We start from the raw sequence: 24812 nt of genomic DNA on the forward strand, positions 1-24812 counted from the left end.
CACAAAATGCACGGATAATCTTCACTTTCAAATTCAAATCCTTAAAAACACACGCTGAGGCACAGCACAAGAGACAAACGTTGATATACAGTACATCCAGATGATTTACAGCTGCAGATCACCTTGAAACTCGTCATTTCCTTTCACACAGGCTCACTTTAGTGAAGCTGTTTGGGCACCAAAGGAGAAAATAAGGAAGAAAAAAAGCGCACTCTTCCCCCACTTTGCATATTCATTGGTGATGTTGGCAAGTCCCTGAGAGATGGATGCGGGTGTCCTGATCGTACCTTCTGTGACCGCTCAGCGAGGCGCCAGCCTCCACCCAGCTCGCCAACCCCCCTGTGATGAATGTGCGGTGGTGCGTCCTCTAGGAGAACTAACATTCCTCAAATCAGCCAGGAAGGAGGGATTCTGTCTGCCGTGATATTAGAAATCTTTATTCCAATTGAATAAATGTAATCTATTGCTGCAACTTCTAAAACCTTCCACCCTCTGCATGTGGTGCATTTTTTAACCTGTGATAGGATCTCACAACAGCGCGCCTGAGTGTGAAACCACAAACTTCTTCCCAGATTCAGTATTTTTGTTATATGAAAGAACGAGTCTTGGCCTGTCAGTATATAAAACCATTTTATTCCTCATAAGGCGGTTCTTTACGTACTTTTACTGTATCTACAGGGGGTATAACTGTATATTTCTTCATTTCGTTGCTGCTGTTTAGAATAAATCACCTCTCTGGTTTGTGAAAGCCAGACCTACAAAGAGAAATGAAGCCAAAACTGTCTGAATATAGTTTAACTTCTTCCAGCACCCTAAATTGGATCACGGCGGAAAGGTAAGGGGTCGTTGTAAGCGCTGCTTTTATTTGTCATTTACAGTGTTTTTCTCATTTTCACTGGAACTACAAGCATTTTTGGACCAGAGACACCGTGGAATGACGAAAAGAGACCACGACTTGTTTTCATGACTGTGGTGGCTTTTTCCCAATGCAAGCGTTTACTGTAAAGCAGTCCCACTCACGTACTTACTTCAGTGGCTAACGCTTCATCAGCAGCCAGAAGAGTCATAAATATATTTTCAGCTTTTTGGAGCTTGCACAGCATGTGTTTATATACAGTATGCCTATGTACATCGATTCTTCATGAAATTACATTGAGCACAGCGTTGAACGGAGGTAAAAATGTCCATCATAGAGAATGAAAGAGAGGCTGAGATGAACCATAAATGCTCTCCAAGGTGTCTTTGAGTCATCAGAGCATGTTAGGGGTCCCTGGCACTGAAAGTTCAGTGTTTATGCAGAACATTTTATCTGCTGGACTACCAGTTTGGGCCAGAAAATCCCATTCCAATGCCGAAGAATTCCTTTAACGTGGCCTCAGTCCTCCAGACACTGTCCTCAGGCTCCTGATGTCTATCAAATAGTGCTTTAATGACCCAATAAATTGTCCCTGTTTAGTCATTTCAGTCAGAGACCAATTGAGCGAAACAGAGAGAGAGAGAGATAGAGAGAGAGAGAGAAAAGGTCGGAAACTGGGCGCAGCAACGTGGTGGAGGAGAGTCACCAACATGGGGCCCATTGATCAAACGGGATTAGTCTGGTTTCAAATCCCTGGCACCACACGAGCAAAGCTCTTTTTATCTGGGTGGATATCCTTTCTGTGGTCTCAGGTAATCCAGTCAGCAGGCGCGGCTGTAATAGTTTTAGTCTGTTCGGCAGGAGGAGGAAGGGTAGATATGGTGAAGAGCGCGGCACGCAGAGCTGCGGAGGGAGCGCCCCGTTAGGTCCTGGGATGAATCTGCAAGGCAGAGAAGGAGGGAGAGGAGGAGAGAAAACACACACTTAGATAGAACAAAGACTTGTGGAGATTAGACCCAGTGGGGAACGCTCCATTCCTGCACCTCTAAAGCAAAGGTCTTTTGAACTGCGGAGGCTTTGTGTCACCTCCAGGTTCCCGCTGCTTTTATAAACACAGAGATTAAGAGTGAAAATGCTGATGAGTGTAGATGCAGAGGCATTTAAAGGTGGAAAAAAGAGCTGTTTTCATTTAAAAACAAAAACAAAAAACCCCAGTACGTTTCCATACTACGTGTTCCTGCTTCATCTGATGTGTTAATGACTTCACATCGACCACCTCATTTACATCTCCTCCACCCAGCGCTCCCGTCTCATTTTCCTTCCACCTGATTAAAATAAACTAACAACTTTTGTTCGGCACATCTGTTATGGAATCTGAGCGGATTCTGCCAAACTCGGGGCTTTTCGTCAGCGTCAGTGGCAGCGCTGGACTCGTATCAATGGTACACTGTTCAGCCTTTCTGCTGCCGGTGAAGGCTCTGCTGGCTGGCATGCAGCTCAGACTGAGGCGGCTTTAATCTGTACACACATTCCTCTTCAGTCCCCTGATGACCATGAACCATTTCCTCAAAAACACTGACAATGATATTTTTTTAAAAATCGAGTTAATTGCAGTAGCTGCTTAGTTCACACACCATGGACCCAATTACAAACCCACAATCCTCTTCGGCAATGATCATTTCAGCAGGTTTGGCAGGTGAGGGCCTGGCCTGTGGGTCCACCAGGGTTCTGCAGCACATCTTATAGTGATGGAAGTGTAACAGCAGATCATTTACATCTGTGTATTCCCTCCACCTGAGAAGACTCTTTAGTCAGAGGAGGTTCCTTTAGATTTGCTGCACAGGAACACAAACTTACTCTGGTTCAGTGACTTCTTTTGAATATTTGTCGTTAGATTTCCTGCAGATTAATTTGGATTCAACATTTACAGAGTCAACACTGTCCTCAATTCTCCACCAGCACTTTTTTTGCTGCTAATATCATTTTCTTTTGTTATGGAGCAGAAATCAAGCAAAAAAACAAAAACCAAAACTTGTTTCTGTGAAGAAATGCAGTCTTCCTGCCATTTAGTCTGCCAGTAAATTCAACTTTATTGGTGTGACGACTACACAAGCTTTGTTAAAGTCTAACAAAGCAGACTTTTCTTTAGGAACCTGGTTGGAGATCTCTCCCACAGCTGATGAAAACGTTACCGTTGACCTCTGCCAGATTTAGCGGCAACAGGTCGCACACAACGGCTCGCTCTTCATCTTGGACAGCCCACCCGAGGTTTGTTAGGGAGAGAACAGGCCTTGTATGCAAATGCCGTCATTTAGACTCACATGCGTACTAGCGCGCTAAGAAAAAGGTGCTCTTTGTTCTTTTTTGGTCCCCATCTCCTCAAATGCAGCAGGTAGCCGTGGATTGCTCAAGGATTTCCTGCCTATCCTGTCTGTGCTGCCAGCTAAGCCATCTGCATTCTAATTTGCAGGCTGCATTAAATTGCAATTTACTCAGACTTCAGTGAGTAAAAGCAGCCAAGGACAATTGCCTTAGCCAAAGAATTTCGAGCAAACACAGCCTACCCTTTCCCCCTTTCTCATTTAGTGCTGAACAAATCAATCACGTCAGCCGAGGAACCTCTTCAAACAGGACTAAAGATCACAGTCTAAAAAACAGACGAAGCCAGACAGCAAAATACACCAAGATCCATTTAATGTCACATATAAAATGGATTAAACAAAGGAAAGAGATTAAAAACGTCCCCCCCCTCACATACACAGGAATCACAATCCAGCCATTGCACCGATAAACATTTCGATAGGAGCAATTTTCCTATTACAAAGCAAAAACGCTGTTTTTTTTCTACGATGGAAACGACACTGCACCAGTCTGAAGGAGGAGGAAAGGTCGTCCAACACAGACCCGAAACAGATGATGTCATCGGTAACGTTGACGCCGCATGTGTCTTGACCACTGGGAGAGTTCGGACTCCGGTTTTGCACCAATTAGACGGAGATGAAGGCAGGTGACTTTTTCTCTGAAATGGCCACACAGATGGCGCATGCGTGTGATTTTGGCCCCAAGATGCGTCCCCCTGCACGTGTCCTCTCTGGACGTCTCTGAGTGAGAACGCAGGCCGTCAAAGCGCGACTAAATACCAAAATACTAAATCACTGGTTTGTGCTTCTTCAGAAGAGGCACGTTTAAACAGCGCGGGACGTTGTGTTGTCGTGTAAAAAGCTGTATGACAGCCTTTACGGTTTTGGTGAAGAACAAATTGAGTCCAGCTGGCCATGGGACGGTATTACTCAAGTCCTGGAAGGAGCAGTAGTCTGAACCATCTAGTCAAAGTTCTGCATCATCTGTTCAAGAGACAAATGTATGTTGAAAAGGAGGAAAAAGGGAGGTTTAACTGTTCAACCAATGTGAAGTCAGATTGAGATTTTGCTAAATTCAACACCCCCCAAAGTCTATTTGATAAAGCCCATAACCAGTTATATCAGAAACGACGTGTCTGTATTGTCCCTTAAATAATACACACGTTAGGTGTGTATCGCATCCTGTCTGAGTATTTTTGCCCCGGTAAATTGAAATGAATTATCTGTGATCAATCTAAATGGATACGCATTATTCTTATCATCTGCCAGCCCTGGCATTTACCACAACTCAAGTGTAATGTTAGATTTGATTACTTTCACATCCCATAATATCCAGGAACATTAATTCTATTTGCCGCAGAAAGCTGCGATTGGTTGCCCCTCTCTTATGTGTGCCGCGCCTGAGGTGTGTGCGTGTTCAGAGGTGGAAGGAAGGGATTGATCTATTTAGCGAGCGGAGCGGCAGCTCTATGGCGGGTAAATGTTTTGAAAGGTGCCTCCCAGCTTCGCCCTCACTGTGACTTCCGCAAACAAAAGGGCCTGCCGCTACACAACAGGCAGCGAAGGGCTCCCTCTCTGAAAGACATAAAGAAAGAAAAGAAGGAAACGTACGTCAGGCACTGGCTCTGCGTGGTGGCTCACTTCTCATGCCAGTTGTTGTCAATATGCGGCGTGAAGTCTGAGTGGACAGTTTGCTTCTGAACGCCTTCCCACTGCCTCGGCGGCACGTTTCAGAGCAAAGGGAAAAACCGGTGGATGAAACTGAGCGGCCGAGAAAGGAAAAAGCGAGCGGGGCGCCATGTTGTGGGGGCTTGCTGGCTTGTTATGGATAAAATACAAATGAGGCAATTTGGCTTGAGAGGCGGGCGAGTGAGGAATGTTGATTTTAGAAAAAAAAAGGCATCAGAGTGCAGGATAAAAGGCCTTTTAGCTGTCTGTGGGCTACGCTGGGTGCTGATAGCTGCTTCAACAAGACCCTCACGGGCGAATCGGGGTATCAAGTGTCCGCCGATAAGAAGCAGCACCACCAAAACAGAAAAAGATCCGCCCGGGGGCCTGACACACGCATGCACGTGCACGACAACATACTACAAAACATGAGATGACGGTACACAACCAGGATCACACACAGAGAGCCGAAAGTAGCATGTCAAAGATAAGTGACTAATTGGATTGGCAGACCGGCGTAAGGCGCTGTAATCGAACCCACGCAGGGGCCGATAGCAGAAAAAGAGGACAGAGAACAAAGGTGGGGATGAAAGGAGGAGGGAATGATCGGGTCATTACGCAGTGTGCACACACAGCAGGGCTCTGCCGAGAGGTGGACCTGGTGCAGCATGTGCGTCTAAAGCGATCCAGCAGCTAAGTGTTTCATTGTCTAACTGCAGTATTTCATGTATAATACCATTTGATTCTTTTTGCGTTTGAGTCCATCCTGTTAAATCCCAACAAGAAAATAGATGCCTCTGAAAAAGATATTGTGCGTCTTCTGACTCATAGATGCTATCTGACCAATAAGATGACCACGTTTCATTGGCTTGTTTTGGAGTGAAATGGCAAGAATCAAAATGTAAGTTAGCAAAAGTATGCAGGGTTATCCAGAATCAAAAATCCATCTTTCTCTGAATAAAGCATTTGAGTTGAAGCATAAATCATAAATAAGCAGATGTTTCACAAATGTAAAATGATGATACACGCCCCAGTAGAAACCATCAAGTGCGTGTGTGACTGTCAGCTTAGACTCTATGTTCATGCGTGTGCTATTTATATATATGTGCTGTTTCTCTTCACATGCTCCGATTGGTTAAAGCTTCAGAGATAATCCGTGCCTGTCACTCAAGGACGCAGATTCCCTAAATCTCTCCTCAATCTTTCTATGAAACCCATAAATGACAAACATCAGCTAGCTCAGATAAACAAACCCCATGGGATGCACAAAGCTATTAGCGTGCTAATTTTAGCATAAAATTGCATAACGTGAGAGTTTTACGAGAAACATTATGCACGCGGGATCCTTTAGAGTTGTTAGAAAGTTTCTCTGATACTTTTAGATGCATCTGAGCTGCTCTAATTAGTGGCGGGGAAATAAATACGCGCCTGCTTCTTGTTAGGGGAAACACATTTGAAAGACGTTTCACGCTGGTCAGGAGGGGAAGCAAAAAAAAAAACAGAATGGGAAAACAACATCTAACAGTTATACAAAAATGCAGCAGCTCTGCTTTCATTTATGTGTGCTTTGCTTGTGCCGGGTGCTAAATATTTAAAGTGGGTGGCGGCGCGCTCGCTATTTGTGTCACGCCTGCCTAATCATGCACAGCATGTAAACACACACTTGATTATTTTGCACTGGGTATTTGGCTTAATGAGATGTCATTGCACATGAGCTGGTCCCACTTCTACTTCCCGGCACTCAAGTGCTTTACAGTAATGCGATAGATACGGGGAAAACAAAATCAGAGCAACAACAGCTTGAGAGAGAAGACTAACCTTTACAGAAGCAAGAATGCAGCTCAATTTCTGTTGACGCATCCTCTGCATTTTGCTTCCGGAAGCTAAAAAGGGGAGTATGGCTGGGTGTTCTGCAAAGAGAGGGTTAAGAAAAAATACATGTGTGTATTTGGGTAAATAAAAGCAGCTTCAGGCTTTATTTTCTTGCCCTTTTCTCTAATATTAATGTTTAACCAAAGCAGGTTTTCCTCACTGGAAGACTAATAATGATCCATCTGTGGAAGTAGCCAAATTGGTGAATCATGTGACAATTGATGTGGTCATGTGACGCCCACTGAGCCCTGGAGGCCAAAACAGCAGGCAAGCTTGACTCTGATGTGTTATTATCACACTAATGATCTAAAAACATATAAATATCAGCTGCTCTCAGCATGAAAAGTCATGTCAGGTGACATTAATCCAGAATGTGAAGATAATGGGACTGGAAGTGGAGTTCAGGTCGGCTTCAAGAGCAGCTCCACCCTTCATTGTTTAGCCCTCTGAGGGCGGCATTTCCACAAGGACAAATTCGAATTGTGCAAAGGACTGAACTGAAAATTAGAGATGCATTCTTTAGCCTGAACCATGCACTACGCCTTACCTGGACAGGATGGCGGAGGCCCCGCTCCATCAACTCCTTTCTGAGCATTTTGGCCCTGAGGCGGCTGCGTGGGGCCCTCAGCGAAAGCTTTATGCCTGCCTGTCCGCAAACAAATCTGCAGCCCGACCTTGAGGAGCCCCGTGTGGTCTAACCTTCACTGGCTGCTCCCTCTCGTTCTGTCACATTAGTCTCTGCTTCTATTCAATGTCGTCGTCGCCAGGTGAAGAAAGGAGACGCGCATTTGCTGATCAAAGGCAGGGTGTGTGGGGGGGTGGAGGGGGTGGATAGGAGCCACTTAAGTGAATACAAATCAGGTGATCAACCTGCCACCGTACTGGCCAGGCTGTCTTTGAGGGATTAACTCCTGGTTTTTGCATGCTGCGAAGAGCCGGTTTGCGGAGCGGAAAGGCTGTTAACAGTAACTCTGGGAGGAGAGCGGCCCGAGGCAGAGCTCACCCGTTTGTTTACTGCCTGCTTTACGCACTTCTTTACTACGCCGCTGTGCGCAGGAGGCTCAGACGTGCTGGGCGAAGCTCAGAAGAGTTATTGGGTCTCTTTCATCCACAGGTTTGACACAAACGAACGTTCGATCAGATCAACTTTAAGCAAAAGCAGCGTCTTTGTTGTTCCCGCTTGCGTCAAATATGGATTTTAACCTTTTAACGCAACCTGTCTGACATTTAGGTGTGTGCTGTTGGAAAATGGGTGCATGTGATCACGGTAATGCCATATGCATGTAACCTACACGTGCGTGTGCCGGTCTGCACGCGCAGGACAACACTTAATTGTGTGTGAACGTGTGCATGAGGTCTCACTCTTGTGGTCTTGATTTTGTTCCCAGAGGAGCACATCCAGCCAGAGTTGTCAGGCAAAGTCTTACATTCTTCTCCCTCCAGGCAAGGTTCCATCTCACACCACCATTTTCCAATTACAATGGACGCTGCGGGGAGACAAGCAGATAGAGGCGGGTTAGTGCATCACCCAGCGTGCACGTTACACAGTTCCAGTACGCACGAAGGCGTGGACGGTTGCTGGAGGAGGAGTCAGATGAATAACGACAACATACGTGAGGAGTATCTACCTTTATAATGCAGAAGAGCTGGAAGGAAACACTTGTACCACATGTGCAAAAACCTCCCACACAAATGCTTTTTTCTGTGTCCATATTTGAGTCACGTGCACACTGTATACAAAAGGCACCCACACACCTCAAGAGTTCCATCCAGCCGAGCCCCGAGCCTGCTCTCTGGCCTCAGAGCAGCTGTAGCATCGCAGCTTTTCCGCGCAATGATGCCATACCCGCAGAAATTAATCATTGTTTTGTTTTGATATCGCTGCATTGCGTGTTGGGGAGCAATCAAATTTTTAATCAAAACTAATTGCCTCTCATTAACATCGACTGTATTCTTCCCGCAGCTATCTGACAAAAACAAATATGTTCTCATCACGATCCCCCTCCTCCTGCTTCCCGTTTCCTCTCTGGGTGTGTCGCGCGAGTGCAAACAGAGAAATCGGAAAATATGCTTTCGCTGCTACATGACCAGAAAACATCTGTCATGGTATCTGCGTTCCTCTGTTCCCTCCCAAAGATGTTTATGATTTGATTTTTTTCAAAAGAAACAATCAAACGCGTGTGTGGAAATGCATCTTGAAACACCATTCGTCCATTTGACTTGCAGTCAAAGCCTCGGCCGGTGAGGTCAACCACCATCGTTTCATTTTTCCAAGTTTTTCCAGAGCTTTCAGTAAAGCAATTCTTCTGCCTGCGTTGCCAAGGTTACAGACCAACCACCAATCAATTGTGATTTTGAGCACCAGCCGGTTTCTGGCTGATGGAGGATGTTTAAAGTGCAGCGCCTTGTAGCACAGAGCGTGTGTGAGTGTATGCCGGGAAAAAAATAGACCGGTCACGGGCAGCTCCCCGCCGCGACTCAGCCGACTGTCCAGCAGATGCACTTCCTTCCTTGGTTGCGTCTGTGGGGCCTGGGTGAGAGCATCCGCTAACAGGCTGTGAACCTGCCCTTCGGCGTCCCCCATGGCTGTTTATTTTATCCTCTCTAATTACCACATGTTTGCTCTGTCGACCACGGCACTCTCTCCAGCCCCCCACCCCCCTGGCCCACGAGCTAAATATGTAGTTCAGATCGTCGGATGCGGACACCCGCTGTGGCGCTGGGTGCAATGCAGCTGTGCAGGAAGTCCTCGTTAACTGGAAAATTATGACAAGATGTTGGGGGAAAGTGTTCAAGTGGTTCAGATGAGTTATGACAAGAGACACACTCCCTTTAAGTGGCGTGTGTGTGTGTGTGTGTGTGTGTGTGTGAGATAGAGAGTGAGAGTTTTTTTTCTTTTTCTTTTCATTACACCACCAGCTGAAGATAATTTAAATTCAGGATAAAAAAAGAGAGAGCAGATCTGTTCCTGCAATTCACAACAGTGAAGCAAAGCCCACAAAGCATCAATATCTTCCAACTGAGAGAGAGAGAGAATGATGGAGAGAGAAAGAATGAGAGAGGGAATAATGGAGGGAGAGAGAGGAAGCAGATTAAAATGCTGCCTCGTGAAGGCTGATAAATCCGAGAGCCTCTTTGCATGAAAGTTGTATGATATTTGCCGCGTACTTCACAGGACGACACTCACCTCCTGACAGGTGAGTGTCACGGACCATAGAAAATTCATGCAGCCGAAGCGGAGAAGATGAGCGCTATATGTTGCCTCACCATTGGGAGTTTTTTGTGACCTCCTGTAGGCTCCTTTAAATGCTCCACTTGACCAGTGCTCACCGTTACAGAGTAACATGGACAATAGGAGTGTAAATTACCATCAACATTCAGTTTTTAAGGTTACGGTTTCACAAAAATTCAAAGCGGGATAACAAAGGATCATTGTGTCTCCAATCCCGAGCTTGCTGCGGTAGACTGTTTGCTGTATTTTGCTAGCTGGTTGGCATGGAAACACTCCCCTGTCCTTAAGATTCCTGTTTTAATGCTAAAATTTGAATTTTTCTACTCAGTCATTCTTCTGTGTCTTAACCTGCCCTGAAAGGGCAAACGTGTACTCATCCATTTTACAGCACGAGGATGAGCTGGTACACAGAGGCATCCAAAATATGAAAACACAACGTTCCCATCAGATGCTTATTGGAGAAGGTCATTTATTTTCCAAAAGTTCACCCAACACTGCAGAGGTTGGCCAAACTTGAGTTATGACGAGGCTGATCTACAAGCCTTTAAAGCGCAGCCCTAATTAGTACTTCTATAGCACCTTGTCTTTTACAAGGTGAGTAAAAGTTTAATGAGCGTTGACGATGAAATACACCATTTAAATATTCATGTGCGACTTCGATCATTCCCTTAAATCACGCGTGGTAGCGGGTCAATAGGGAGGCCTGATTAAAAACGGACAGTTAAGCCTGTGTGGCGATTGGGGGGCAGGACGGCAGGACGGCAGGACGGCTGTCTATGACCTTGACCGCTGGAGAAGAGCCATTTCTGGGCAGGGATCCATGCATCATCCTCCGGTGACCACTGAGCTCCAACAGACGTTTTACTTAACTACTCCCAGCGCCGCTGTCAGCACAGAGGGCACGACCTTTGTTCTGACATCAGCAGACTCCAGTCCTGCCCTCCGCATGCTCACGAGCAGGGCAGTAAAGGGGAGACGGGGGTAGATGGCACCTGATTTCTGTCCCAACTACCACTGTGAGGCTGAGATTAATTATCCAGTGTCTGTTTACAAGATGAAACCTTTCAAGCGCCGTCGCTAATTAACATAATCCTCACATTAGCATGACGCCGGTAGCTGAAGAGCCGACAGATGTGCCCGGGCAAATTGACAAAAAAGAACTCAAAGAATGTTTTTTTCAGGATGGTAAGTTTGTAGTGCACAAGAGTGTTTAGATTTGACGGAGAAATAGCCAAGAGCGGGACTGGAAGTGACTGGGAGTGAAAAGCGTGAGGCGATAACGCCTCTGCGGCGGCGGCTGTCAGCATGTTGGTTAGCTGCAGGTGTGATGGATCGAACTTGCGGACCGGTCCCTGTCAGGCAGTCTGACAGGACAGGAAGATAATTGATTCCGGGCTGTGCTGATGCGTGAATGCCCATTTGTGGGCTCAATGAATGGTTGATTTCTTTAAATTGTGGAATTCGTGACACTAATTCCCCTTAGATTATTCACAGCGAAAATGACAACTTTCCAGTGACGTAACCCAAATTAGCGTTGCGTTTTTTTGGTGGGTGGCGTTAATCAGGCGTCGTTCATTCAGCAACTGGAGCAGAAAGCGATCAGGCTTTGAATTTTTATATGATTTGGAGGAGCTGGGATACAAAATAGATTTACTGGCACCATTTTCTTCATCCCGTTGGCTGACTCATTGTTTTCACCTGCTGACATTCTAATAGTTGGGCCAATTAATCACTAACCAATCAAAGGAAGAATATGAGCCACTGTCTGAGGGAAAAGAGCTATATCTTAATGCGGTGTGATATATACGTGCAAAAAGTTTAAAAGGGTTCACAGCCGTGGATCAACCAGAACAAGTGTGTAATTACGCTGGAGCTCAAACTCAAGGCCTCTGCACCGAGGTCGGCTGATGAGACTTATTGTTGTAACTAATTTTGGTGCCCGGAGGATCTGAGAAGAAGCAGGGGATTGATTAGATATTCAGGAGAAAATACACTTTGAAATTTACAATGGAGTCCACTTACTGAGAGAATTACCGAGAGTCATTGTGTTTCTCCCTTACCACTTTCATTCAAGTATCTGGTTTTTGAAAGGGCAAAAACTGCAGACCGTCTTGGTCTGAAGGAAATGTTTCTCTTCAGCTTCACGTTCTGGTCTGGTGCCAAAGGATGATATGGGAATCAGGTTGAAAACGTACCCACCAACAGTGACGGCGCTTTGTGACTCGCTGCGGTTCTCTCCTCCAGATGGTCATTGGTTCCCTGTGTTTCCCAGACAAACGTTAGCTTTTGAAATCAAAATGGAGCGAGTGGCTCGGGCACCGCCTGCCTCTGTTACCATTAAGAGTAATGATTTTAATATGTTGCAGTAAAGAAATGGAGATAGGGCAAAATACAGGCGACAGTGAAAGCTGGTGCTGCCACTTCTACTAACTTGAATCAGGCCACAAAAGATATTTTGCCTTTCATTTCAATCCTAGAGGGGTCCAGGCGAGTTCAGTAAACAACTTTTCCAGTATTTTTGCTGTGTTTGTGTCAAAACCACAGTTAAAAAGCACATCCTTCCTGTTTACTCGACTTTTTAAGACAACCTCTTCTTTGCCAGCGTCTTCCTCCTCCTCCTGTTACAATGTTAGTTCCTCTCACACTTAACCGCCACATCCGCTCCTCAGCATTTCCTGTTTGGCTAAACGTTTTCTGATGTTTCTTTATTACATATTTCCACGTGCTCGTACTGTTGAACTCGTTAGTGCTGTGAAATGAAACAGGGAACAACAGCTTTTAATGGCGAGGACTCGGAACCAGAAGGTTGAGGGCTCGATTCCCAGCCAGGCTCCAGGCACACTGATTGTGAATAAATGGACGGATGAGCATCCGTGCTGAGAGTATGTTCTCGTGATTCGGAGATATGGTTCCCCTTCTCCAGACTGTCCAGGGAGGTCACGAAACAATGTTTGTCTGAGAAACCAATTTCACGCCATCCTCAGCGGCGTGCTCCCCACCGCCGATCCCCGCTCCTCCACCGAGCAGCTGACCGTCAGCTGCAGCTCCGCGGCGTTCCGGGACGTCAGCTGTTCAAAAGCTGCAGCTTTGCGCTGCAGCAGATGCTCCGAATCCCCGATTCTCCCAACAAAACCGCCCAGGAATATCACGAAATTGGACAATAAACACAGAGATAGTGGATGAGAAGTTGGAGGAAGTAACAGAACAGGTCACAGCAGCCCACTCACTCACTCACTCACTCACTCACTCACTCACTCACTCACTCACTCACTCACTCACTCACTCACTCACTCACTCACTCACTCACTCACTCACTCACTCACTCACTCACTCACTCACTCACTCAGAGAGAGGGATGGTGAGAAGAGGGACAAAAACATCTTGTTTTCTCAACCCAGGAGGATTCCAGTGTTTGTTATTCTCCACATAAATCTTCTTTGTGTGTGTTTGTCAGTAAGAGGACAGTTTTTTGTTGTTGTTTCCTATTGTACAGTATAATGTGCTCCCTCTGTCATCCCCTCAGGCGAGATCTGCAGCAGGTTTGCATCGTGGCCACTTCATCCAGCCGCAGAGGGCTACGGAACAAAATCAGAGCCATGAGAGCTTGGTGGGGGGGCAAAGAGTCGAATGTAAAACTCCACTTGGGTCATCACGCTGCCATCTGAAATAGTTTTTCTCTGCAAAATATTCATATGCGACAATACTTCCTTTTAGTTGCAAACATCACGCCGCCCGGCAGCTGTTGGCGTCCTTGAGAAGTCAATCCTGCCATCGAGAGACCGAGCGCGTGCTTTTGATTTCCTGTTTGCACCTGTGTGACCCGTCAGCTATTGGGGAAAAATCACGACGCCTGAGCGCCCGCGACCAGGCAGGAAGCTTCATTCCAGCATCTTTTGGTGGAGTATTTGACCACTGCATGAGAACGCCGTGGGAAACGCGGGAGCGACATGAGTCGAGACACACGTTTGATTTCATGTGTTCTGCACGACCACATCAGTGTGGCGATGAACGCTTCATTTCAGGGCGTTTGACTTGTAGAAACGTGTGCTTGTCATCGAGTGGTTCTCGCTCGAGTGGTTCTCGCTCTGACATAACTGGGACATGCGTCTCCTCATCAAATCTGATAATCAATTCGGCGATCTATCCGACAGTCGGCCGCCCGCTGAGCTCGGCGATGCTGAAGTTCCCTTCGGTAATAACCAAATAATAACAGTGATAATAAAGCAGAAATATGGACAGATTTTTAAGTACCAAAATGTGAAACAATCTAACGCTCTATCACATTTCATGGCACCCACATTCAGCATCTCCAAGAGTTTATTCCCACACTGGGTGACCTCTCGTAGCCCTCCCCAGATTTGCCTGTCGTGCACACTTTTTATGTTATTTTTTATTTTTGGTGTTGGAACATAACCTGTTTATGGTCCAATGACAGCAGGTGGCCCCCAGGGGGCGGGGAGATGAGTGGAGCCGGAGCATCGTCCCTCATCTGGACGCAACATTAATAACGCGGGACCTGGGGAGAGAGCTCCATCTGGGCCAGGGACTGCTGAGGGGACAGACCACTGGCTCCACAAATCCATAATCTCTCACGTAATGCAACAGCAACCCGCCGGGCTCTGAAAACGCTCTAAGGTTTGGTGTTCCCTGGTGATCTTAACTATTCCTGAGTGTTCCACTGTCCAGGGAAGGTTTATTTCAATTAACATTGTCGAAAACAGCCACAAATGAAAGATAAACTCTACTAATTCCTTCCATCTTTGTCCCACCTCCAGACTCTATCCTGCAAAGTTTTCATTGTCAAACTGCGGTTTCGAGCTGGTGAAAATTGAGAAGATCAAATAAGAAAGAAACGCAGTTACCTCGTAAAGCTCAAAAGCTGCCTGACTCCATTTTCATCACCATCTATAACATTCCTGCGAGTCACTGCACTGAAATCAAGGACTCAGCCTGGCGCCCTGATGCATGACGTGCGTTCAACTTCAACTCTAGTTACTGATTAGCAGTTTTGTAAATCTGTGGTGGGGAATCAATGTCTCTGGAGTAAATTTAGAGGGTTACAAAAAATCCAGACTTTAAATGCTGGCGGCTGCAGCAAAGATGTCTAACTGCGTGTGATTGTACACGGCTAGCACATTGAGCTAAACAGCCGCAGCTCAAGGTCGGCAGCTGCATTCAGGTGAAGCCTCCGACCGCACGACATGCCGCCGTCTCTTGGACAAAATGTCTCAAGGACTGGATATTCAGCCGTTCTGTAGATGTGTTATAATTTAAAACCAAGGGAGAGGCCTTTTAAGTTGTGTTTGGCTCATATCTAATTCACGATCTGCGTGAGCGTTGGCTGAGTCTACCCGACCCTGTCTAATGGGCGAGCTTTTCCGGCCCTTTGCAGAGCATCTCTCTCTTAATGAAGACATACACTGTTGTCACTTCTTTCTTTGGGGCAGACAGAGAGCCGGCTCTGATCCCTCCTGAAGGTGGAGGAGAAAGGGCCACCATTGTGGGGCGATAAATAAGCTCGGCGGAGTGAAGGGGGCATCGTAGTTCTGTCTCAGCAAACTTGTGACTTCCTGTCGGCGGTTTCGCTCCACGGGAAGCTTCTGCCTGATTGTTTTTCTCGGTTGAGATAATTCAGGTGCAGTAGCCTATAGCTTCTCTGACTTGTGTTTATTAGTTATTCATTTCCATCAGCCTGAGATGCTTCAGGCAGTGTGATCTGCAACATGCCCTCTGCTTCTGTGTGGAACAGCCTAACTGGATCATTGCCCGCCTCCATGATGCAGTGTAGTTACTGCTTCTGTTTTTATGGTTCGTATTATTCATACACTTTCATCTAGATAAATGAGAATAGCATTAACTGGAAGTTAACTCAGCTTTTTAGCCTAGCTTGCCCTAGGCTAAACGGTTCAGTCTACAATCACCTCAAAAATAAAACATGCACATATGCACAGAACTAAGGGGAGAGTCTCTTCAAGGTAAAAAGGTTTTTTTCTTTTTATTTAATGCACGTGCTGGGCTGTATTAGTTGATCCAAATATGGCTAAAATTAATTACCAGTCTTGCTACATTTACTTGCTACATGGTTTCTGCACGGGTCATTCAAGGTTTTCTGTGCCTCGGCACCAACGAACAGCCGTGACAATTTACAAGGAGTCGAGGAAAACAAATTGCTTTCTGCCTGCTGCAGCAGCTTTCACTGAAGACAGTTTGCTTTTAGAGCTGGGCCGTGTTTTGTGCCTGAACACATGAACCAGCCAGATAAGTCTCATTAAAGTCAAGGTGCCGGGTGCTCCAGCTATTATGCTGTTGTTATTTATTGTAGCTTTGGTGGAGGGTTGTTGTATGCTCCTCAAATCTTGTGGTTGACAACAACCTGTCTGTGATGACCTATTAATGGATGTTGAAATAAAAACTCAAGGGCGTCATGCCATTTAAAGAGTTTGCAGTACCAAATGCACAGAAACATCCTCACCGTCCACGCAGGAGGGTTTATTGCGCGTCGTCCCGGCCACTTTCCCAGGTAGGCAGGAGCACTTGACCGTCTGCGAGCGCTCCTCGATGCGGTTCTTGTTGCAGCATCGATGGGCGGCAATCACCTCACAGGTCCCCCCCTCTGGAGACAGACATAGAGATGGAAGCGGTGAGCATAAAATGGGTCAGAGTTACTGTTAATACAAGTGGTTTCATTCGCTGACAACATCTACACGGGCAAAAATAAATGGCAATTAAACTGCAGGATGGTTCAGTCACAACAGGCAGCGGCCTCAGTTCCACCGCCGCGTACTTTCACTGCAGGTCTGTGTAACAAATAACACATAATTATCTTAGCTAATTGTCTCTTGCTCAGTGACGGCTGTTCTCGCCCGAAATTAATCAGGGGATGAAGATCACATCAGGTGGTTGTCCCTTATAAATGCATCAGCTTTTGTTTTCTTATCTTCTTTATTAGCTTTCTATCCACACCAAACACAGGCAGCATTACCTCAGAAAGCAAACTGTGGACAGTAAGTCCCGGTCCGACCAAAGAGAAAGTCAAACACATTTTGCGAAAAGAGGCAATATGTACCCGTGACGGGACTGGGTCAAAATAACAATGGGCTGAATTGCTCCGGGGCTCCGGGGACGGGGCACCGGAGCTAAGGGACATCCCAAAATGAGGAAGACAGACAGAGCGAGAGCTAGAGGACAAGGTGTGTCTGGCTGCAAGGGACTGTCCATGCTATTGAGTAATGAGAGAGCCAATGGAAGTGCCCCTTTCACACAATTATAAAGCGTGGGGGTAACGCAGCCAGCAGAGCTGCAGGAGAGAGGCCCTTCATCACCGCTCCCCCCTCTCACTAAAGCCTGAGGAAAAACTCTTTATCTTCCCCTGACAGCCACCTCAACAGACAGCAGCATCCAACAATTAAACTGGATCTCTTCCCTGGACAGAGGAGATTCAGGGAGAAGGAGAGATTGTGGAAAGAAAAGGAGACAAATGCAACGCTCCATCTCGTTCCAGCCCCCTTTCCACTCCGTTTTAAAGAGAACGTCCTGCCGCAGAGAGGAGGCGCATCCAGCTAGGTTGGCTGTGCTCATGTTGAAAATGGCTCCAGTCACAAATTAGAGAACGGAGGTCCCGGGAGCTTCTGCGCAGCTTTGGCAGCAGAGTTTTTCCCTGCTTTGCCGCCAGCGTCTGCCATGGACGAACCAAAGGCCCCAGCAGTTCTGGATTAAAAAGCAAACATTTGCAGTCCAGCCGGTCATTTAGTATTAATGTCCCTCCCCCAGCTCTGGTTAGTGGGTATTGCTGGGCTGAAGCAGGCAAAACTCTGGCCACAGAGGTAAGGATAACATTCTCTGGAGTGTGCCCAAGCCCCCCCACTCCCGCCCCCAAAACTCCAAAAAGTGTTTGTTGAATATTTTACTGACTGGTTCCTGACCCGCAGTCCCGCTTTCAAGCCTGGCTGGATCGGAATATCCCTGGATATGATCAGGGATGCTTTGCAGGACATTTCTGCTGATATATCGTGGATGATGCATATTTTTACACCATTTCCCACACACACCTGCCCACAGAGAGACATGGAGCACACGCTTGCCAGCCGTCAGCCAGGTGGACATTAGCTGTGATCACCATGAACCATCTGGTGCGAGATGTCCGAGCGCACTGTCAAAGACTACGCAGCGGCGGTCATAAAGATCATTTGTGGTCGGGGGTGTTCGTCCCCGCCGCTGTGCGGTCTTTGACATTCTGCTTGTTTTGCAGTATTCAAGAGCTGAATTTTTTTTTATTTCCCCCTGCATGAATCATTTTCTATTGTTCTAATCAAACTCTACATCTCCGGCTGAAGAGCTCGAGTGCAGGACAACAACAGTGATATGTGATCATTAAAACTAAGACACGAGGGAGGAAGTGATGGATCTAGTGCTTGGAGCCTGTCAGCAGGCTAAGGGGGTTAAACCAACCTGCTAAGATGGAGTGGGTAGCGCCGCACTCTCGCCTTTGGTGAGTGGAGGTGAAGGGCATCGACGGAGCCACTGACTGGTCATTTTTCTCCTGGTGGCCCACAGTGACAGCAGTCATTAAATGACTGGATGAGGTGATTATGTTTGAGGAAATCAATGCCTCATTGTTTTCAGCTTAGCCCGGTGGCCAATTAGGACTTGTTAATGAGGTAAGGATGTAAGAAGTGGAGCTAGGTGTGGAAGGAGGGGACTTCCGAGGGTTATAGGAGGAGGAATCGCGGTGACTCGTGCATAAATCACCTCTGCCATGCTGGCCTAAATATATCGTGTTTTTTCCTCTTAGTACGGATTAAGAAAAAGTAACTAACTGTTTAGCAGTTTGCGATCAGCTCAACAAATAGCAACTGGTTCTATCGAGGAATCGGCTTTTCTGAGAATACGGCGAGACTTTTGGTGTCGAGGCGACAACGCTGTCGACATCAGCTTCAGTTGAGCCCAACAGATGGCAAGGAGGTGAAAACATTCCAAAATGCAAGCGTATGGAGAAAGCAGAGGCTGTGGTTGAGTGACGGGCCACGCACAGATTTTTCTGTTTTTACAGGCAACTGTTGCTGGTGTTTCATTCGGAACAAAACATCTGTCGACATTTTTGGAACCAAATCATGAAGCTTCTATCCCCTAAAAGTTCTGGTTTCTCTCACAATAATCCCAGCCCAAATAAAAAGATTGGATGAGATCAAATGGTTTGAAATGGAAAAAAATGACCTAATTAAAAGATGAGTAGACATAAATCTATATGATGGACATTGTAAAGTTTCAGTGAATCAGATTATCAACTGGACCGCGTTGCTACTGTCAGTCTGTCTGTTCTGTTAAATTGGGCTTGAACCCCGTAAGTAAGTTACCTCAGATGGGTTCTTTGCCTGGTCGATGCACAGAGGCGAGTCAACAAGAAAACAAGAGAAGAAGGACTAAACCGCCTGTGTGTATGAAACATCAAACACAGCACAAACCACTCACGGTTTGTCAAAATAAAGCCTCTAGGGGTCACAGGCATGAGTCTTCTCTCTCCTCTCTAGAGGCGCTCTTAGGAAACTGATATTGCCACATCTGGAGCCATTTTTGATACAAACACATGCAGGCAGTTGACTCGTTAGCCCCAAAAGAAAACAAACCGAATTTTCCCATTACACCTTGGCTCCGATTCAGCACGGAGAGCTACAGTCTATGCAGGGAGATCAAGAGCGGTAATCACTGCCTCATCATCACTGCCTCATCATCGCCCGCCACCTACTTCCTCTGCCTCTCTCTCTGCTACACTTATTAAATAATGACATATGGCGGGGGCACGGAACACAGCTGCAGAGGAATCTCAAGGTTTTTCAAAGACAAACCGACTTAATCAGCGCACGTTCTGGTGAAACGCAGCCAGTTCTGACTGTTTTGTTTCACCAGACAAGCTGCTGCATTACCAGAGTCCCTCTTTCCTCCACTTCCTCCATTTCTGTGAGCTTATTGTTGCCCCCCCCCCCCCCCCCCCAGGGATTCTGCGTAACAGCTATCCAGCCAGGATAGAACTTCTTAATGTCAATTTACATTTCAGGTGGCAAAAGGACTTTTTTAAAAATCAATAGATAGTATGAAAAACCAGACTTGAGTTGAGCTAAGAAATGTAAATGTAAGCCCTGAGTCTTTGTCATGAAACAGCTTCTGAAAACTTTGTGCATTTTGGAAGACAAACTGAGCCGCTCGGGTGAGCCAAATATCACTTTGCACGTGAACAAAGCTGCTTTGTACTGCAAGACGTCAGGTCAAACAGCCACAAACTTGTTTATCCACCGTCTCCTGCCAACTTTCCCTCATTTGAAATCATGCATAATCGAAAAAAGACACGTCTTATAGCACAGTTTTGAACAGAATTAAAAGAATCTAAACAGAATCAAAACCAGCTCTATTCTGTTTGTCCGGATTGGGTTTACATTTATTCAGAGACAAAACGAAATGATTAAATAATATGCATTTATGTTTAATGATGCTCATAAAAACACAGCTTTTCATTACTTAAGCATGAAACGCTTTCTGTGATTACAAACAACTGCAAAGCACCACTGAGTGGTTTGCTAATGGAGGCCTTAGAGGCAGAAATAACAAGCTTGTCCACCGTTAAAGGCAACCTGTCCAGAATTCCAACGTCTCACCTTGTAAAGAAAGAGCATTTTTCGCTAAAGAAAGAAAGATGGTCAATTGGACAAAAGTCTATATTCCATTACTTGCAGAGGTTGGAATGAAATGTATGAAAGCTCAGGCTCCTATATTTTCATTTCTATTACTTCCTGCAAGTATGTTGGTGCATTTATGAATAGCAAAGACAGAATTATTGCTGCAAATATTTATATTGACAGGCAGGATTTCAAATGTTCCCCTTTTTTAGAAAAGCTCAGTCGTGTTTCTATAACAAGGCAGAGGAAGAATTTTCTACAATATCCACATAACTTCCATGTGTTGATGAAGCCAGTGACCCTGTAGCCCAACACCCACCTCACAGATCTGTATCTACAAAACAGAACAGAAGAAATCATCTGTAGAATTTCCTCCTTCATGTTTCCATTTCATTTCCTGCAAATATTATTACAATTTAACCATAACCAATTCCAAAACCATCATTTTTGAAGAATAAAAACATCATTATCATCAGTATTGAACATGCAAACCTAAACACTTTCTAGGCTGGTTATTGTGTGGTTGTGAAGACATTTCAAATGTAACGCAGCTGAGGTTGAAGCTGGATGGGGGATCAATAGCTAGCTGCACCTAAATCTTCAATTCATGGGAGTATTCTGCTTCAATCACAATTGTAATTAATATATAATTGCTAGATATCAATATATAATAAATCAATAAATAATGCTGCAGTTGTATAATTGATTGAATAGTTGATAAGGAACATTGATTTTTTTTTTTTTTTTTTTCTGCAGGCATGATGGCATGAAAGGAAAAAGAGATGCTAGTGTTTAGTTGTGGTAGCAGTAATATCAGGATGTTAAAATAAATATTAGTTTGCTGTGGTCAGTCCTGCACGTGTGAAGCCCTGCTAGTGGAAAGACTCTCCCGGAGTACTCGGCAGTACTTTGGAAAATAAACTGTCCACTAAGGCTTGAACTCCAGCCACTTGTTCCCACCCTGAAGCCTGAAATTGGAGTCTCACCGATGAATAATAAAAAGGCAGCCTGAAGCTGCGGGGCTTTGGAGGAGCGTGCAACACTTGCTGCGACTGACATCTGAGGGATGAGAGAAATGGGTGCAAGCTTAAGGACATTTCCCAGTGCCGACTGTCTCCAAGAATAACAAACAGAATTATTCACGGGCATTGTTTATTCGGTCTTTAAAACACGTTGACCCCAGTGTCATTAATGCACCAGGGGCTGGAGTGTTTATCAAGTGCCCATTAGCAGTGCTGGCAACGGTCCGCATGGTTGGCCTGGCTGGTGACTGAGACCAGACCGACCAGCGACTTCAGGCGGCGATCATACTGACCCTCCTGTGGCCTGGATCTGGCTTTCCTCCTGAGGCTGCATTATCCACAGTAATAGATGCAGACAAACAAGTGGACATGGCGGCTAGCGTACAGTAATGCCTGGAGCTATGAGGAACCTGAAGGAGAAGGGGCAGTGGAGCGGGCAGAGAGGGCACCCCAGGGCCCAGACTGACTGACAGGATCAGCTGACCTGCTGATCCTTACGTCCTATAAATCAATGTTAACTTTTTTTTTTCTTTCCCTCTCAGGCCTGTTTCTGTAACCAGCTTCAGTCTCAGGGTGAAAACCAACCAAAAAAATCCCTGCTACTCCCTTTGTCTTTCCAAAGTGCACAGCAGCAATTGCTCCACTGCTTGTTACACTCCTGACACCATTAACAGGTAATTCCATTAGTTTAAATAAGATCTGCAGCTCTTGAAGGCCCCAGACCTGGTCCTCTCCTCACGGGTTTCCTCCTGTGACTCTGCGCGACTCTAATGCTCACATCTTTACGGTTATTAAAGTTAACGATTGCTGCGTGCCTCATTTACCGAGGCCCTATCAATACCAGTTCAGGACCATGAAATTACCCCAGTCCAGAGGGAGCGGTGTGACAAACCGGGTTAAGATGTGCTCTGTAATGCCCTGGCATGTATAACTCTCCGTGTCGCTGGCTGCCTGTAATATCAAGCAGGAGTCCAGGGTAGCGCCGCTTCAAGGGCTCCAGCCAAAATATCAATTCAACCTGTTTTTTATCCGCAGTTATGCCTAGAGAGGAAATGAAACACTGCTTCAGGGAGCGTGTTAAAAACCTCAGCGGTTAATGGAGAAGCCACAGTAATTATGGAAACTATATGCAGGATGTAACCTACTTCTGTTGTCTTTTAGGTATAAGGAAAGCTGTGTTGGATACTCCTTTATTTTGCATAGGAGCTATATTTTGTACAGAGAAGGAGGGCGAAGACAAAAATAGCGTCGTGCAGCGGAACACATACAGAATTTCCAGTATGCTGTCACTGTCACATAATAGGCACAATAGTACCTTCAGCAAACCTTTATTGGTGAGATATTTCTTTTCTTTTCTGTGGAACCCCTGTGTCAGAGGCACCAATTTGCATGCAGGCGCCTCACGCTGCAGTCGACAGCGCGTGCGGTGGAGCGTGATCGCTATACAATGTCCATATGACACAGGTCAGTGCTCCATCTGAAAAAAAAAGGTCGGGCGGTGAAATGAAAAACCAAATTGATCCGTTTGGCCATCCCATTTCACTAAGAGTGACAAAAAATGTCATTTTAAGGACTGAAAACCCCACATAATGGCCTGAAATGTAAAAGTCGCGAAAGTTATTTAAATCAAGAGACACCACGCAGGCCGATCATACACATCTACAGATGCTTGCTGAACTGTTGTGAGTCGGAGGGTTCAGATAGATACATCATCTCTCCGTCGGAGATCATGCCGTACCAGGGCATCCGTGTGGGGGGGTCTGTAATGACACAGTGGTCCAGGTCTGGATTACACACAACGCATTATTGAATCTGCATAATGCATCAGCAGGCACTCAGCATCAAAAATCTACAAACCAGTGTGTGCACAAAATAAACTAATCTGCCCACTTCCTGTGAGCTCATGCTGTCAGAGAGGTGCATGACTTTGCGTGTCACTGGATGACATATGCAGGTCATATTCATAGGTTATCGGAGAGACTGCACGGCCTCCTGCTGCCTCTTTAGCATCACTCTCTCATACAGACTCTCCACCAGTATTTTCACTTTTTCAACAAATGTTTGAGATTGCAGCAGAAGAGTCCAGCTGTCACACGCTGGTTCCACTGCCTGGATCTCTGGCGGCCCATTGCCCTTGCCTGATAGCAACCTGACAAGAGGATTCCACTTAGCACCTTATTAAGATGTATATTGACTTTTAAATGACGCATTTGTGCGATGATAATTGTACGGTGGAGCGATAATCACTCCCCGAAGGAAAATCAATGCGCCTGAGCACTTCACTCCTGTTCGACACTGCAGAGCGACAATGTCCGACGCAGCACGTTATCGGGCGACCTTGCACGTGGCGTAAGCAAGGACAAGAGCACGTTCTGCCACTTGAAGCAATAACTCATCACCAGTTTCATCAAAACCGATCAGCTATTTCTCACGGCTGCCCGTTAGACGACAGCTCGTGTAGCGTAAAATCGCATTTTTCATCAATGGCTTCGCTCACAAAATTCATCCTAGGGCGAAGCCATTGATGAAAAATGTGATTTTGCAGGAGGTGATGTGATTAACAGAGCCATTACCTGTAGTTCCGCAGCTCCTCTTTTAGCATACTTGATGTTGGACTTTATTTTGTGGATATTTTGCTTTGATCTCGCCTCCTGTGATGTGTCTGGCTACACAGCTCTACCTGCGCAGCGTCAAATAAAGTCTATATGTTTGGCTACTAGTACGGCATCAGATATGCAGTGAAACCTAGCAGGCTACGCTATCAATTGCTTTGTTGATTTCCCATTTGAATTATTATGAACGCTTGTGTTAGGCGTTTGAACAAGCGATCGCCTCTCCCAGCAGGCGTCTTGTGTTGATTCGGGAAGAAACACGGGTATTCAGATCAAATATTTAGATTTTATTTAGTCCAAGCTGTTGATTTCCCATCATCCCCGGTGGAGTTTCTCCAACTATAAACCCCCTCATAAAGGCCGGTTGAAGCCTGGTTCTCGGGCTTATTAGAGAGCATAATTGAGACCGCGGTGCAGCAGGCGCCACAATGTGCAACAGATGAACTAAAGGCCAGATAGACTGCAAACAATCATAAAGTATCTGTATATCACAGTTCCCTATAATAGGTTTTCACCCAATTTC

The 24812-nt window shown here is 45.9% G+C and overlaps 1 protein-coding gene across 4 annotated transcripts in view; it reads right to left on the reverse strand.

Moving 5' to 3' along the window:
* Positions 1–611: 611 nt before the first annotated feature.
* LOC130524423 (chemokine-like protein TAFA-1) overlaps positions 612–24812 on the reverse strand; it is a 75317-nt gene continuing 51116 nt past the window's right edge. Inside the window, exons 3-6 of one of the 4 annotated variants that reach the window (XR_008950143.1) lie at positions 16461–16601; positions 8119–8243; positions 6703–6794; positions 612–1796 (exon numbers count right to left, since the gene is read on the reverse strand). Coding sequence is in view for 2 of the 4 variants with exons in the window: in XM_057030543.1 (XP_056886523.1) it covers positions 4762–4791; positions 8119–8243; positions 16461–16601 (296 nt within the window). In the remaining 2 variants the exon portion in view is untranslated. Of the gene's footprint in view, positions 1797–2921; positions 4792–6702; positions 6795–8118; positions 8244–16460; positions 16602–24812 lie in introns of those variants that run through there. The other 3 variants (XR_008950144.1, XM_057030544.1, XM_057030543.1) reach the window with 3 other exon arrangements.

This window comes from Takifugu flavidus, chromosome 4 (assembly GCF_003711565.1).
Source record: "Takifugu flavidus isolate HTHZ2018 chromosome 4, ASM371156v2, whole genome shotgun sequence".
Lineage (NCBI taxonomy): Eukaryota > Metazoa > Chordata > Actinopteri > Tetraodontiformes > Tetraodontidae > Takifugu > Takifugu flavidus.